This window comes from Camellia sinensis, chromosome 15, assembly GCF_055761805.1.
Source record: "Camellia sinensis isolate YWXY chromosome 15, ASM5576180v1, whole genome shotgun sequence".
Lineage (NCBI taxonomy): Eukaryota > Viridiplantae > Streptophyta > Magnoliopsida > Ericales > Theaceae > Camellia > Camellia sinensis.
In genome coordinates, this window is record NC_138975.1 from 94564758 (window position 1) to 94582039 (window position 17282).

The window sequence follows — 17282 nt, forward strand, 5'->3', positions numbered from 1 at the left end:
TTTCGATAACCACCCTCCCTCTTCGCTACGCTACTTCTCCTTCCCTTACAACGCTTCGAACTCGACTCCCTTCGCTATCCACGCTACCGACGCTGCTCTCGCAAGGTAAGATTGAGCCTTTCCACTCGATTTCTGCCTCTCCCCCTTCTCTCTCTCTTTTTCTTTTTGACTAATTTCTCTCTCATGGTTGTTCTGATTCAAACAGGTTATTCTAGGGTTTTGTTTACGGGTTATATATATTTGTAATTTCTACCAAATCTGTTCATGTTGTGGTTATCTTCCTCATAGAATGCTCTATTCCAAGCATAAATCGGGGTCTCTTGCTCCACTGCAGCCAAGAATAAGAAATATATTTGATGTTTTTGATTTTGTTTTTGATAGATTGGGGTAAATAGTATAATGGTTTCTTAATGAGTGGGGGTAAGTTTGTGGTAGTGGTAGGGTGGTGGTGATGGCAGATGTGGGGGTGAAAGCTGATGGTTGTGATATGTGCGTTGGAAGTGGTGGTTGTGATGGTGGTCACCAAGTATTTGATAAAAGTCCTAGCCGGACAAAAAGTAGTTTGTGCGATGTCATGTGGTATGGCTCCCAAGCTGCAACAGTAACTGTGGTCCATTGCATGTTAGTAATTGGGAATTCAATAGAAATTCAGGGTAATTATTTTACTTTTTTTTCTTCTCTCTTATTGATTTCTTTTTCTCATCTGCCTGATTCTTTTCCATGATAGATTGACCAAGTAGAAATCTAATTAGAAATGCAATAATAGGTTGCCAGCCACATCATTAATAAGGCTGGGCCTTCTATTTTTCTATCATCTCTTTTTCTTTATTATTATTATTATTTTTCTCTTTGGGTTTTTAATAATTAGTTTTTTGTAATACAATCTATATAATATAGGAGAAAGGTTTTTGAATATATCCAAAATGTATGAGAGATACAATTGATTTCAACGGTCCTAAGTCCATATACATTTAGATCAATGGTCTAGGTGCATTTAGTTCCCGCCCGTTTGAGCTCATCTCTCCCTCTCTCCCACGTCCCCAAACAACACGCCTCTGCCACTCTCTCTTTCCCACGTTCTCACTGCTGCTCATCACCACAGCCATTGAACAGGAAGACTGAATTCAGCAAAAACCCAACCTTTCGATAACCACCCTCCCCCTTCGCTACGCTACTCCTCCTTCCCTTACAACGCTTTGAACTCGACTCCCTTCACTATCCACGCTACCGACGCTGCTCTCGCAAGGTAAGATTGAGCCTTTCCACTCGATTTCTGCCTCTCCCCCTTCTCTCTCTCTTTTTCTTTTTGACTAATTTCTCTCTCATGGTTGTTCTGATTCAAACAGGTTATTCTAGGGTTTTGTTTACGGGTTATATATATTTGTAATTTCTACCAAATCTGTTCATGTTGTGGTTATCTTCCTCATAGAATGCTCTATTCCAAGCATAAATCGGGGTCTCTTGCTCCACTGCAGCCAAGAATAAGAAATATATTTGATGTTTTTGATTTTGTTTTTGATAGATTGGGGTAAATAGTATAATGGTTTCTTAATGAGTGGGGGTGAGTTTGTGGTAGTGGTAGGCTGGTGGTGATGGCAGATGTGGGGGTGGAAGCTGATGGTTGTGATATGTGCGTTGGAAGTGGTGGTTGTGATGGTGGTCACCAAATATTTGATAAAAGTCCTAGCCGGACAAAAAGTAGTTTGTGCGATGTCATGTGGTATGGCTCCCAAGCTGCAACAGTAACTGTGGTCCATTGCATGTTAGTAACTGGGAATTCAATAGAAATTCAGGGTAATTATTTTACTTTTTTTTCTTCTCTCTTATTGATTTCTTTTTCTCATCTGCCTGATTCTTTTCCATGATAGATTGACCAAGTAGAAATCTAATTAGAAATGCAATAATAGGTTGCCAGCCACATCATTAATAAGGCTGGGCCTTCTATTTTTCTATCATCTCTTTTTTCTTTATTATTATTATTATTATTCTCTTTGGGTTTTTAATAATTAGTTTTTTGTAATACAATATCTATATAATATGGGAGAAACGTTTTTGAAAATGTCCAAAGAGAAATTATCTATATAATAGATTGAGGTAAATAGTATAATGGTTTCTTAATGTAATGTTTTTTTTTTTTTCCAGTTAAATTCTCAACCTTAGAACTTTCTTTATTTTTTTAATTATGTTGTATGTGTATTTTTTATTTTTATTTATTTATTTATTTTTGTTCTAATTCTCAACCATAGAACTTTCTTTTGTTCTAATTTATTTATTTAATTCCGATTGTAAGAACTTTACTCTCTCGAATTGGATGTACGTACATTTGTTATATATTATTGCTGCGTGGTTTACTTTATGGATTACCTACTGGATCTGTTTGAATGATTTTGATCGATTCTGGTGTTTAACTGACTATCTTTGATTGAGTCCTGTATGAATAGGATTGCTTTAACGGTGGTCTATGATAAAAAATTTAAAACAAATTTTTTTATATTTTTTTTGATTGACTATTTTCCGTCTGTTGCAATTCGGGTTTGAACTATGTATAATATTTTGTTTTGCCTCTGATTTGGAGATATTATCTGCTTAATTTTATGGTTTCTTTGTGTATGTGGACTATGTATGTATGTATTTAGTTCATTTGTGAGGATGTGGGGGATTGCAAGGCAAAAACTTGGAGCTGGAGGATTTCCTGTTCCGGTAGGTCTTTCAATCGTATGTTTTGATTTTGAAAAAGGAAGATTTTTTTTTGCATCTAATAGATAGTATTTAATTTCAGATTTTAGAACAATCCTTGCAGAGGATACAGCAGCCTGCAGTATCCGCGTTGAGATGTTATTCATCTGCTACCAAAGAGGTAGTTGTGGATTATGTTCATCGTGCTGTTGTTCAATTTTTTCATTTTTCTTTGATGCTTATTTGGTTGTTTAGATATGTTAGAATTAATTTTATTTCATGAGCTGATTTTTCCTATTTTGAAAATCATGAAAACATCAATTAGGTTATTGAAAACTTAACTTCTCACTTTATTTTTTATTTTTAAAATTTATTTATTTATATAGTTATTTATTTATTGTCAAATACCATGACCTGATTCTAACATATCCCTTTTTGGTAATGTTTTTGAGATGTTGGTAATGTTTTTTTTTTTTTTTTCCAGTTAAATTCTCAACCTTAGAACTTTCTTTGTTTTTTTAATTCTGTTGTATGTGTATTTTTCATTTTTATTTATTTATTTATTTTTGTTCTAATTCTCAACCTTAGAACTTTCTTTTGTTCTAATTTATTTATTTAATTCCGATCATACGAACTTTACTCTCTTGAATTGGATGTACTTACATTTGTTATATATTGTTGCTGCATGGTTTACTTTATGGATTACCTACTGGATCTGTTTGAATGATTTTGATCGATTTTGGTGTTTAACTGACTATCTTTGATTGAGTGCTGTATGAATAGGTTTTCTTTAACAGTGGTCTATGATAAAAAATTTAAAACAAATTTTTTTTTTTTTTTGATTGACTATTTTCCGTCTGTTGCAATTCAGGTTTGAACTATGTATAATATTTTGCTTTGCCTCTGATTTGGAGATAATATCTGCTTAATTTTATGGTTTTTTTGTGTATGTGGACTATGTATGTATATGTTTAGTTCATTTGTAAGGATGTGGAGGATTGCAAGGCAAAAACTTGGAGCTGGAGGATTTCCTGTTCCGGTAGGTCTTTCAATCGTATGTTTTGATTTTGAAAAAGGAAGATTTTTTTGCATCTAATAGATAGTATTTAATTTCAGATTTTAGAACAATCCTTGCAGAGGATACAACAGCCTGCAGTATCCGCGTTGAGATGTTATTCATCTGCTACCAAAGAGGTAGTTATGGACTATGTTCATTGTGTTGTTCAATTTTTTCGTTTTTCTTTGATGCTTATTTGGTTGTTTAGATATGTTAGAATTAATTTTATTTCATGAGCTGATTTTTCCTATTTTGAAAATCATGAAAACATCAATTAGGTTATTGAAAACTTAACTTCTCACTTTATTTTTTATTTTTTAAATTTATTTATTTATTTAGTTATTTATTTATTGTCAAATACCATGACCTAATTCTAACATATCCCTTTTTGGTAATGTTTATTAAGATGTTGGTAATGTTTATTTATTGAGATGTTGGTAATTTTTTTTTTTTCTTTTTTTCCAGTTAAATTCTCAACCTTAGAACTTTCTTTGTTTTTTTAATTCTGTTGTATGTGTATTTTTTATTTTTATTTATTTATTTATTTTTGTTCTAATTTTGTTTCCACATTATGTCATTTAGTTTTCACTACTCATGGATTGCAATGTGCGACATGGAAATTATTCTCATTGTTGTTATTATTATTGTTTTATTCTGTTTCAGGTGTCGTCTTTCAATCGCAATCTGAATTCTGCAAAGTTTCAATCAAGCATTTTTGGTATTGTTGTTCTTGGCAAGCCATCTTCCTTACAGTTGAGTAATCCACTATTTCCTCTTTCTGCAGTTGAGTAGTGTTTGCTTATATTGTGATGAACACAGAATGATTTGGTCCAAACTATACAAAAAATGTATTGCTAGGAGTATGCAGGCTATCAAAGCAACTGCAATGCCTCCTATAGTTGTTTTTCAACCAACATCCCGTACTATTCTTTTTTTCAGTTTTTTATTGACTATGTATGTAATTTATTTTCCTTCGATAAAAATTTGACATCATCTTTGGGATTCTTTGTGCTATATAGTAGAAATCTGCTGATCAACATTTGGTAAATAAATATTATATACCCCTGCTTTTGTTCAGGGTATGTCCAGTGAAAGTTACCTGTTAACTTCTGTTTCATCTTTAGATTTTTTTTGGTAAGTATTTCATCTTTAGATTGGATGTTCCTTATGTTTTTTCGCTCTTTTTGTTCAATTCCCCCACTGGTATTTGCCAGATGAAGAAGATCACTGTGCTGAGGTCCACAATAACCAATCTTCAACCTAAGGTAGGGTCCATACTTCTAACTCTTTTTAGTGTTGAATTTCTTTTGTGGTGTGTAGTGTGGCTATGTAATGATCAGCTGTTGCAACTGCTGCTTTTGATAGATCTTAGTTGGATTAACACTTGAAAATTTCTCTGTAACCATATATATTCTATATCAGGGATTCAAATGTGGGTCTGACAAACGTAACCCATTGTCCCTGTGATTGATTTGAATAGAAGTAGCTAAATCAGTTGCACAATATTATCTTGAATAGTATGATTACCCAATTCTAGAAACAGTTCTACATTTATGATATTTTTGATCACTCATTAATCTCAGTTGTTTTGGGGTGGTCCATTTACCATATTTATTGTGCCTTATATTTTCTGTAGGCAATCATTTTTGTTTTATTTGTATTTCTTTTAAATAATGTATTGTTAATGTTAGACAAAAGAAAACACCTAAACTGATATGGAATATGATAGTGAAAAAAATGTCAATTTTTCTCTATACTATACAGTTAAATAATGTATTGTTCCTCTTGCCATTAGGCTCTATTTTCAAGTTATCTCTATACAGTTAGGTTCCATCATCTGAGGAGGCATCTTATATGCCATGCATATGTGTAGTTTAATGCATGAAAGGTGTCTACTGATGCACTAATTCTGTGATTACATGTCAAAATGATATATAAATTTGGTGTAAAAATTGGTAATCACACAACAATACTCTACAAAAAGTAGGCATCTTGCATTTGGAGATGAAAACAATTTTGTTCAATGATAGAATAGATGTGTGTGCGTTATATTTTCTAAATTTTGTGGTTACCAGATGTCATAGGATGAATTTTGTTGTGAAGCTACATACCATCTATAGATTTGATTCAACAGTTCTAATTTCTCTTAGAGATTTGATTGGCAACAGTAGCACTAACTGGTTTGCATTTTAATTTTAATTTCTTTTAAATTGTAGAGCATTGGCTGATGTGCATTATTTGATATTTAATTTTATTTTTATATTTGATTTGTTTGGAATTATAGAGTACAGTAACTGGTGTGTATTTTAATTTTAATTTCTTTTAAATTGCAGAGCATTGGCTGATGTGCATTATTTGATATTTAATTTTTTTTTTATGTTTGATTTGTTTAGAATTGTAGAGTACAGTCTGTTAAATATATTTTTATAACTGCATTTTAATCTTAATATTATTTACACCGTGCCTTTAGGCACGGGCATACGCTAGTATATATATATATTTAGCAATGTTAAAATAACTAGAACTAATAGATGGGGAGTAGAAATTGAAATAAATAAAAATAAAAATACATTTTAGTTGAAAAGAGATAACAAGATTTTTTTTTTTATAAGGCTAATAAATTATTGATAAAAAAAGAATTTAATTATTATATAAATTAAAATCTAAAGACAATTATATATATTTTAAAAGTATGGAAGTAACTGTTTTGTTTTTTGTAATTCTCAATGGAGATTACAAACACTGATTAGTAATGAAAAGGGCACAAAGTTGGAGCTATATAAATAGCCTATTTTTCAGAAAATACAATATAAATGAATAAAAATTAAACAATGTAGAAATTAAATGAGTCATGATCCACTTGTACTTATTTAAAATGGAATATAAATGCGCAAGTATTAAGTAATCAAATAATTACTCAATAGATAATCTAACCTATTTTTTAATTCATATTTTAGCTCGCTCTATCTTGTCCTATTAACACTACTGTCACCATTATTTTATTAGGATTGAACTTTTCATATGTTGAGATCTTAATATGAGAAAATTTAAGAGTTCCATACGGACTATTACAGGTTTCATCTAAATAATTTGAACTGTTCATTTTGTAGGAATCTCAATATCCATGAAAAAACTTTGATCAATTCATTAAGCATAACTTTTTCATTTTATCACATTTATCTTTAAAAATATATTTATCGTCTATTTTTTCAAAGATAAATACAATAAAATAAAAAAATTATGATTATTAGATCGAATTAATTTTTTCATGGATAATACAAATTAAGAATCCTACAAAATGAACAATTCAAATTATTAGAACAGAACTCAAAATAAACCATATAAACTCCTCAATTTTGTTATAATAAGATTTTCAACACGAGAGAAAGTGAATCAATTTTATTACTAGCTATTGTTGTCACCTGTCACCATTATATGGATTTAATGTGATCTCGATCTTAACCACACCTTGTGAACTGATGTCACCCCAAAATGGGATTCTTTTCCTGTGGCCAATTGCCATCCAATTCCCTTCTAAAAAATGTAGATAGCTAAAACAGCACAAAATATTTATTTATATTTTTTTTAACATTTGGTACAACATAAAATGTAAGTTAATAGAACATAACATGTAAGTTAATAGAAAATATTTTCTATAATTAATGAAAAATAAATTCATTTGAGTTGAAAATGTTTCCATAATCCTACCACCACTACTAACACCAACACTAACTTCGAAGTCGGATGGAAAAAGAAGAGAAAACTAGAAGAAAAAAAAAAAGTTAAACATCCTATTATTTACTGACAGATGCTAAAGTACTTTGGAAATTTTGATAAAAACTGTTTTCAAAAAGTTTATAAAGGTTAAAAAGTGTTATGAAATTCATTAATTGTGTATTAAATTTAGTAATAAGTGCTTTAGATTTATTCATTTTTTTGTCATTTTCTTGTGTATGGAGGACTCTTTAGTGAGGCTTAGAGATAAACCAACAAGTGCTTCTAGGTTTCTTTGAAGATAAGCATCTCTTGAAAAAATAAAGGCACAGATACTCTCAACTTTCTATTTTCCCTTCTACCAAACAAAGTTCTCCAACTCCAAGTGAGATTTCTTCTATTTGAAGCACTTTCCAAACAGTGGGTGTTGACACATTGCCAACATGACACATATCTTTTTGTCCAGCACCCTGTGGTCCTGCTCTCTGTTCCAAAAGAATAACTAGAAAAGAAAGAAGAAAAGCATCCCATTACCTTTCTCTCTTTCTCGTTTTTATTGCAACTCAATTTGTCACCGAACAATTCAAGTACTAAGATTGCAACACATTAACATATTGTGATAAATAAAAACCTAAGTTTATCGCCAATTCGAGTTTAAACTGAACCAAATAATAGATTGCAACGCGTTAATATTTTGTGACACATAAAACCCTAAATTTGTCCATTCACTCAAATTTATCATTATCTTTTGGATTAGTTTAAACAGACTCAATATTGGGCATATGAATGAGTGAATAAATCTAAGTCTTTGTTTGCCATAAAGTATTTACATGTTGCAATCTCCCTGCTCAGATTGTTGTGTCCAAATTCCAATTATTAAACCTAGAATGGCCACAAAAAGGAACCTCCATAAATTTTGGTTTCTACTTCACCAAAGTACAAAGATGTTCTGCTCGACATCAATTGGCAAGGATCCTCTCCTTGACTTCCTATTTGGTGGGTCATTGAGCTCATTTTTGAACTAAATTTCAATGATCTGAACGATTCACATTTTAAGATTTGTCAAGTGTATTATACTTGTAAAAAAACAAGTAGATCGAACTAAAAATCATTTATTAAAAAAAAATTAATAAACAATTTTATTTTTTAATAAAACTTTTAGCTCGATGATCCGAACATGTGATTTTCGATATCCGATTAACTTAATTTTTATAGATATAATATACTCGACAAATCTTAAAATGTGTACTGCTCGAATTATCAAAATTAAGCTTAAAAGTGAACCAAATAACCCACCAAATAGGAAGCCAAGGAGAGGATCCCTGCTCGCCTTTGATGCCCAAATAACAAAACACAAAAGACAGACCTTTTGCCATTTACTGTGGGAACTATGTCAGCTTCTTTTGAATTTATAATTTGTATAGCCAAATTGTACACATCCATGAATATTATTTCCATACAAATTACTTGGTCATCACCATTGTAGTTACCCGAGCTTCTCACACAATTCTAAGACGATTACACAATTCACAGGAAGCTGCAAAAAATTCTAAACATCACACGTCCCATATTCATCTGATCAAAGAATATCCTGCTACCTGACTGCTGCAGAGAGTAGCTCGTGTGTATCATCTATTTGTGAATTTCTTACAGGTATTACTTAGAAATGCTAATAGACCATCATCCTATTGAATTACCGGTGAAGGAGCTGAGAAAAACCACAAAATCTTGAGCAAAATAACCCTTCAAAAACATTTCGCTTTTTTATTTCTTTTATTTTTTTCAAAATCTTCAAAAGAACACTTAAAAAGGAGAAGAAAAAAGACAAAAACGTGCATGCTAGTTACATTGTATTATCGTAGGGTGAAACTGCCTCCACTCAAAGAAAACAAGAAATATTTTCTCTTCTTGAATTCATACCATATGCAAGGGGTGTCAGATCGAACAGACTTGTTAGTCTGGTAGTTTCAAGCAGTTGAAAAGTACTAGGAAACTCTGCTCAGGTACAACATAAAGGAAACCAAGATCTGCTCCTCGTACATATGGTCCCATGCCCTACACAAAACCACAATTGGAAAAACAAATCAATTCAAAAACTCGGGTCAGATCAAAAGGAAGGTTAAATGCTTCAAGGCTTTCATAATTTGTTACCTTGCCATTGAGTTGGAGGAGTTCACCATCAACCCATTTTGGATTTCGGAACCCAAATTCTGCTATCCTCCCTTGACCTTTATAGCTTGCAACCTGGAACAGAAAAGCTCTCTCTGAGTTAGTTGCACTTTTGAAATTTCCACATCTGTATTTCAGAATCCAACAAGAAGATACTGTTAATTCAATGCATTTGAATTCAAGAACTACGACTTCGGCATTTTCTCTAAATGTCAGGACAGTATTTGACAGAGGTTCAAGGTACTAAAAATATGTTCCTCGAGAAAATTAATAACAAAATAGGTGTGGTGTCCAACTACCGCCTTGGAAAAACTTGGTTTAGCAAGGAACACACAATTCCCAAAAAATTGTAAAGGCTAGCAGGGGTGCTCGTGGTTCGGTTGCGGCCGGAGAACCTCCAATCCGTCATTTGTCTGCCGGATTGGCGGATTGGAAAATATCAATCCACATTCGTCCGCCGAATTGGCAGATGCAAATTGACGGATTGATGCGAATCGGTTTGGCGGTTTAAACTTTTACAAATTTTAAACATAATATAACTTGTCAACATTTTTTTTGAATAACAATCCAACTCCACATAACCAAAAGATTAGCAAGTAAATTATCAAATATCAATAATAAATACATATAAAAAAATCATGCATTATCAAAACTATTTTATTACTTTTTTTTTTATTCAAAAATTATTTAATTTGATTTTTTTTTTTAAATGACAAAATTAAGCCTTATATTTTCCATACAAAAATACCAAATATCAACACTTGCCATTTGATAAAAAGATTTCCAAATTGAAAACAAATTGAAAACACAACAGAATATCTAAACTATTTTTCAATTGAAAACACAAACATAATATTTAAACAAATTAAAAACACAATCTTAAAAATTACTAGGGGTGTTCGTGGTTTAGCGGTTCGATTGCAGCTAAAAGAACCTCAAATCTGTCACCCGTCCAAAACTAGGCAAATTGAAAAAAATCAATCCGCAACTGTCCACTTATCATCACGCATCTGTCCAAAATGCAGCGAATAAGTTCAGTTCGATCAGTTTAGGCAGATCAGAATATCTGCTGAGCACCCTTAAAGGCTAGGATAAAGCTTCCAAGAAAAGATTTCTTAAAATGGTAAAGGAAACATTTTGCAAAGTCTAGAGGAAATTGAAGAAAACTCGTCAAAACATTTGGGAGATGTCAGGAAAAATTACAAGAATTGTGCTCCCCCATTTTTTTAAATATATTTTTCTACACTCTCAAAACCTAATTTTTCAAAATACAGAACTTCCCTTATAAATTTATTTTCTTATAATCTAATGCTTATACAGATGGATTTTTTCAAGTGTGTCATGTTATCAAAGTATTAAAATTTTCAATTAATTTCGAATAATTGATCACCTCCTATTTCCTGTGGTATTTTTTTTGAACTATGTTACTCACTTCCAGTAGAGAAATGCTATGTATCCCAAACATTCTACCAAATATTCTACCAAATCTCTCACATGAGGTGGGACCCACGTAAATCCACGTGTGTGGGTGCCACACCCATGTAAGAGGTTTGGTAGAATATTTGGTAGAATATTTGGGATCCCTAGCATAACTCTTGCCAGTATCGCTTCTGAATTCCACCTCCCTTTTGACTAACTATTAGAAAATCACATTCAAACACATGAACATATGTTGTATAATTCATCACCTCTTGATTCACGTAGCCAATCCCATTTGATGGGATTTAAGGCTTGGTTTAGTTATATTACCGTGCATAGGGGTGTTTATGGACCAGATTGATTTAATTATAAGGCAAATCAAGGACCAAACCATTTTCTACAGTTCTAAAACTTTAGGAACCAAACTGGACTGTGAACCTTCTAATAGAATTAGAACCAAACTGCAAACAGTAGTTCGGTTCCATGGTTCTAAACTAAAAAATTCACCACTAAATCTAGACTAGAGTAGTTCAATAAAAATTGATTCTACCAATACAAGTATTCCAAAAATTACATAAGCATACTTTAAATTTTTTGAATATTCTCCAGATTAATTTTGATAATCTATCTAAAAACAAAACAAACTCTTCATATTATATAGCAATTACTATAAAAATGCAATTTAAATAATATGTAAATCATACAAATAGTAAAACAAACTACACAATTTTTGTACAAAGAGAAAGTACTTCATGAATAAAATAAATGAAGGCCTTGTCAACGTTGGAATGAAATTGAGATTAAAAGTAAGAAATCAATAAGAAAAGTAAGTATCTTGTCAAACACCTTATACATATTAAAATTATTAAAAACATCAAATAGTCATGGTCGGTTTTATTCAATCATTTTGAGCCTTAATCTGTAAACTGAACTGTAATCAATGATTCTTAAGTTTTTGAAACTAGAACCAAACTGTCCCCTTAAAAACAGGACCAAACCATATGGCTTGGACCAGTTCAATCAGTTTACAATTTAACTGGGTTTTTTTTAACACCCCAAGTATGTAGGGTGTGATGTCATGCAAATTTCTAGTCAGCAAACACGTATGTATGTAAGGCGAATGCATCACATGAGGCATTTTACTCCTCATGAGGCAAGCCGTAAGCCTAAAGGCGTCAAGGTGTAAGCATTTTGAAGTTCAAATTTTTATATTTAGTACATAAATTATATTGTTAGAATATATAGTGATATATGTTATTTTTTGTGTTGAGTGAGGGTACTATAGTCATATTGTATTTTCTATATTTGCTGATGTTTTAGGTTTATGAAAGGAGCCAAGAAACATATGTTTAATAATATATACAGCTTTCTTCTTCTTCCTTCTCTCTCTTTTTCTCTCTAGCCCTAATCAAAGTTTTTCATACTTTTACACTTCAACTTGGTATTAGAGTTTCAATTCAACCTTATCAAAGTGTTCTTCAGGCACTCGTGATTCCTTTGAAGTGACAATGACGTGCTAATGTCATCTTCCGTACGATGGACAAGGTGACCCCTTCTTGGTCGTCTTCCTCTTCTGATCTTATTGGTGATTTTTGTGGATTGTTTTGAGACTATCTGATGTGAGTTTTCTATTTTTGAAAGATTTTCGATTTAATGGTGTCATATTTCTGATTTGCGATAAAACTTCTTACCCGTAGTTTTTTGCTTGTTAAAACCTCTTCCTTGGGAACTGAAATAGCCCTAGGAGGCTATTTTTGAGATTGTTTTGCTTCATGTTGCTGCTGGGTCAATTTTTGGCGATTTCTGGAAGATTTTCCTTGTTCAGCACCCATGTTTTGGCCTTGGCTGAACATTTTAGCTCTTTGGGCTGTTTGGCTGCTTGTTGGTTACTGTTGGTTGGTAATTTCCTTACTCCACTCTGTTCATGTTGGTTGATTGCCCTTGTGTTTTGTTTTTTTCCCTTTGCATCTGTTAGTTGTTCTCCTTATCATGGCTGAGCCAAAACATGATGTGAAATCTTCTATAACTAAGGATGATGAGTTTCCCAAGTCTATTACCACTAAGAAATTGAGTGGTCTAAATTATCTAGCTTAGGCTCATGCCGTCAAGATTTTCTTGCGTGGCAAGAAGAAGTCGCGTTTTCTTGCTGACGTTCCACCTGTTGAGGATGATAAAGGTTATGACGATTGGTTGAGTGAGGATTCTTATGTTATAGGATGGCTTTGGCATAGTTTGGAGCCTAAGGTTGCTACTACCGTTGAATTTTGTGACACCTCTAAGGCCATTTAAGACTTCTTTGCTGAGTCATTTTCTAATCAAAGTAATGTCTCTCGAGTTTATGAGTTGTATGAACAGAGAAATATTCTTAGCTTTCGTTATCAAGCTTCTCACTTAAGCCTTAACTTTTTTTTTTTTTTTCCTTGTTCGTCATTTTACCTGATTTGTCCTATGAAATATATATAGTGACAAAAGAGGTTCTTTTTTATGTTTAAACCATCTAGTAGACTAAGTTTGACAAGAGCCCAAGACAAGCTCTTCATATGCATACGTCTCATATATTTATGCGCAAAAGGCATATAAGGTGCACCTAAAGTGCATGTCTCAGACTGTAATGCGCAAGCCTTTTGGGAGTATCGCCTAAAAATCTAAGCCTCAATGAGTTTTGCCTTAGCCTCGCCTCAGTAAAACCTATTAAAACTTTGCATGTGTATAGCATACTAGCAGTGGTATGTGGTGTTGAAGTAGTCTATGATGTGCTGTTTTTCAGTAGATAACATGAAATGAATGGTGAAGTAAAGCTGGAACATATATTCCTGCTTTCAGCAAATGAAATGGCATATGTTAGTTGACTTTCAACAAATAGGTGAAAATATTCATTTCTGATCATTATAATAAAATTTCCTCCGAGCAGAATTTTCACTTTTGAGTTGTAGAGGGAATCGGCAAAGAATCTTCTAGAAACATATTCGAGAATCTAGTTCTCTAGAGTCTCGACACTAGGCAGCCTAGGATAAACCAGGGTTCAGGAAAACTTGAAGTATGTTAATAACTAGGTGTCATATAAACTTGCCCCGCACACATGTACAGACACACACACACAGAGACAGAGAGAGAGACAGAGAGAGAGGTCAAAATGAAAATGTAATTACCACTCCCAATTCATCTGGATACAACCCGCGGTTGGGGTTGCGATTCACTTTTCCAATTTTTGCACGAAAGGTAACCTGAAGAACCAGAAGTTACATTGGTTAGTGTACAAATAATTTCCATTACTTGTATATAATATACAATATTACTATAATTTTTTGTCAATCTATCTAAAAGGGGAAAGGAAAAGTCGACTCGGTATCGCTAAGAGCAATAAGACACAATCCAAGGATGCATCACCCATTCAAAAGGTAGGCCATTTCCGTTTCATGCATACATACTAAACATGTGAGAGCATACAATATACAAGCCAACAGAACTATAAGCAAAGAGCAAGTTTATGTACCTGGCCAGCAGGAACATTTAGATCTCCTGTTAGCTTTACTGCCTCAACATACTCAAAGAACTCAACATCCGAAGATTTATCAGTATCATCCTTTCTATTCCAATTACCATATTTACGCCTCAACTGAACTACTTCAGTGCCATAAGGGCCAAATGCACCAACATAAAGACCTACACTCCAACAAGCATATTTTGTCCATAAGGTTAATACTATTGTTTGAATTGAATGTGAATGTGTGTAAGAGAGAGGCAATCTCACCATCAAAAGGATCCAAATCACCTCCAGAAGTAGTAATTCGACTAAAAGTTGTGTAGTCAGATAACCTGTTCTGCTTCTGAGCCTGACTAACAGCAAGTTTGACAATTTCTCGCACATCTCTAGAAACCTATGACAATCATAGCAGTCAATCAATTTAGTGTTTGCAAAAGCATTCCTAACATGGCCACAAAAAAACAACCAGGGTTTTCACTAAAGAAGAGGAATATGTATAAAATCATCCACACGTTTCACACTTCCAATGGGTTTCATATGTGAATGTTCTCCTACACAAAAAGTTCTAATATTCCCTTCTAGATGAAATTCCAGTATTCCCTTCTTATGTGGAATCAAAATGCAAATTATGTTGAAACCAAAATTTGAAACCTAGACTTCAACCAAAGATTTCTTGAATGTTTTCCTACACAACCAGTGAAGAAGAAATGGCATCCACCAAATACTTCTTTTTTCTAACAAACAATAAATGAAAACCAGGGTCCTCTATGCTTCAAGGCCATTCCTTTTTACACCTATGTCTAATTCAAGAGGTCATTGGTAAAATAAATTTACAAACACAAGCGAATATTTCACCACTCGATCATACAGCATTTTTCAAGTTTCATTTTCCAGAAACAATAATATATACTAAAATCATACTGCATTTCCAAGTTTAATTCATGCAAAAATTAGATAATTAGACTTTTTTGTTGTAAAAATGAAACGACTAAACTATCAACAAAATTTACTCTATTTATGAATATTTATACTTATCATTTCTTTTATAACAAAAAAAAGCTAATATAATATTGAGTAGTTCAAACTATGTTATGTTTGATGCTTAAAAATTTTAATGAATCATTTACAAATTACCCAAATTAAAATTATTTAATTCAAAGTGGAATAATTCAATTCACACAGCCAAACAAGTCCTAAGTCAAAGCCAATCTCACCTTTGAAGATACCTTATCAGAACCCCAAAATGTCTTGGCAACTTCAGGAGGCATAAGTTCAGAAACACCTTTAGCTGCTATAGCTGCCACTTTAACCTTAGACGCTATACTTTCCTCACTATCATGATTTTGGCTTCTTGCAGGAATATGAAGCACAAAAGAATCTCTCTCCATATCTTTAATTTCAGCTCGAATGCGCACATACTCATCTTTAGTAGAAGTTTCTTCTTTGTTATGTAAAATCCCTCCAATAAAAACCTTCATATCTAAATTCTTTCCATTTTCTGTCGCGTCATTACCATCTCCCAGTGCAACCTGGTCAGGCTCAATATCATCCAAATTACTAGCTTCATCATCAGAACCTTCACTGGGCGTTGTATTCTCATCATCTTCTTGCATCAACTGCTTCACAGCATCAGTGTCCTCTATAACTTCTTCAGTGCCATTAATTTTCATCACTTTTAATTTCAATTCTGGAATTTTTTCTTTCAGAAAATTTATCACACTTGTTATCCCTTCCTCAGTTGCTCCCTCAACATTTATGCTTTTGTCCTCACTTTTCTCTGCTTTAGTTTCATTCCTATTAATGTCTACTACAGATGCATCATCGATCTTGGAAATGGATGGCCCTTTTGTGGATTTGGAATTGGATGATGAACTTGTGGAGTTCGTCGAACTTCCTTTGGCTCGTTGCAAGAATGCTACCTGCCAATAAAGACATAATATCAACAGCCTGTAAAACTACCTCAAAAAATCTAGAGACCCTGAAAAACCTGAGGACAACAAGATCCATTTAAAGAGATCACTGACAGAATTAAGGGTAGATCATACACCAGAAGTTTATTTTGCTTTATTTATATTTGTTTATTTTTTAACCCAATATCAGGTGCTGGTTAGGCAGGGATTATTGCAGTTGAGGTTTAATGTGGTTTCTTACTAGTAGGGCCAAGTAAAAGTTTTTACTCTTCTCAGAGTGTTGCTCTTTGGTAAAATTTGAATGGTATTTATAGTCCATTTCCAATCTTCTGTGCCCTAGAATTTTAACCACAAATTGCCCTCACTGAAAATAGATCTTAATGGCATTAGAGTCCATTTCTAATAAACTCCAGCCAACATCACTGATCTCATTACTGTCACTATTTAATACACAAGTCTATTCATGGACAACCTATGCCTTACAGTATAAATTGTTTTTATCAACTTATAGTTTGTTGCAAACCTCCTATCATGCAAATGGGCAAGACAGCCATACAGGATAGAATATTATATGTATATATAAAGAGGGTTGATGCTGTCAATAGTGGTAGTGGTTGAAAGATTCTCAACTCAACAAGTCTTCATCCTAACTACTAGTGGTTGACAGATTGCAATCCAGAAATGGGTCTGGTGGATGAGCATGCTGCAAGGGTGGTGGTGGATGACAGCATCAATTCAACGAAATGGCACCACTTAGTATGCCCGCACATGCGCGGCCCCCGCGCGCGCGCGTGTGTGAGAGAGAGAGAGAGAGAGAGGTAATTCAAAAATCTTGGGCGGGGATGAATAAAGA

The 17282-nt window shown here is 33.1% G+C and overlaps 2 protein-coding genes across 5 annotated transcripts in view; one reads left to right on the top strand and one right to left on the bottom strand.

Moving 5' to 3' along the window:
* Window positions 1-887: 887 nt before the first annotated feature.
* LOC145813490 (uncharacterized) lies at window positions 888-5273 on the top strand. Of its 3 annotated transcripts, XM_082908955.1 has the most exons (7): window positions 888-1246; window positions 2637-2700; window positions 2780-2857; window positions 3652-3715; window positions 3793-3870; window positions 4397-4485; window positions 4948-5273. In XM_082908955.1, exons 2-7 carry the CDS (start codon window positions 2650-2652, stop codon window positions 5119-5121), a joined length of 534 nt encoding a protein of 177 aa, XP_082765081.1. In that variant the 5' UTR covers window positions 888-1246; window positions 2637-2649; the 3' UTR covers window positions 5122-5273. The 3 variants fall into 3 exon arrangements, with proteins under 3 accessions (XP_082765081.1, XP_082765080.1, XP_082765082.1); XM_082908954.1 differs by lacking the exon at window positions 888-1246 and having other exon boundaries at window positions 1314-2700; XM_082908956.1 differs by lacking the exons at window positions 888-1246; window positions 4948-5273 and adding an exon at window positions 4812-4933 and having other exon boundaries at window positions 1314-2700.
* Window positions 5274-9191: 3918 nt separating this feature from the next.
* The window catches only part of LOC114295058 (protein EXECUTER 2, chloroplastic), a 31989-nt gene continuing 23898 nt past the window's right edge, over window positions 9192-17282 (bottom strand). For both annotated transcript variants that reach the window (XM_028239240.2, XM_028239241.2), the window contains 6 exons: window positions 15734-16438; window positions 14787-14913; window positions 14529-14698; window positions 14185-14259; window positions 9599-9691; window positions 9192-9502 (listed from right to left, as the gene is read on the bottom strand). In XM_028239240.2, coding sequence (XP_028095041.2) covers window positions 9401-9502; window positions 9599-9691; window positions 14185-14259; window positions 14529-14698; window positions 14787-14913; window positions 15734-16438 — 1272 coding nt within the window. In that variant the 3' untranslated portion in view covers window positions 9192-9400. The remainder of the gene's footprint in view (window positions 9503-9598; window positions 9692-14184; window positions 14260-14528; window positions 14699-14786; window positions 14914-15733; window positions 16439-17282) is intronic.

What these genes read in the sequence shown, in the direction of transcription:
- LOC145813490 (XM_082908954.1), top strand. Translation starts at nt 2,623, where the DNA reads ATGTATGTATTTAGTTCATTTGTGAGGATGTGGGGGATTGCAAGGCAA. An exon ending in CTGGAGGATTTCCTGTTCCG is followed by an intron (nt 2,701 to 2,779) that starts GTAGGTCTTTCA and finishes ATTTAATTTCAG; the next exon opens with ATTTTAGAACAATCCTTGCA. An exon ending in ATTCATCTGCTACCAAAGAG is followed by an intron (nt 3,871 to 4,396) that starts GTAGTTATGGAC and finishes ATTCTGTTTCAG; the next exon opens with GTGTCGTCTTTCAATCGCAA.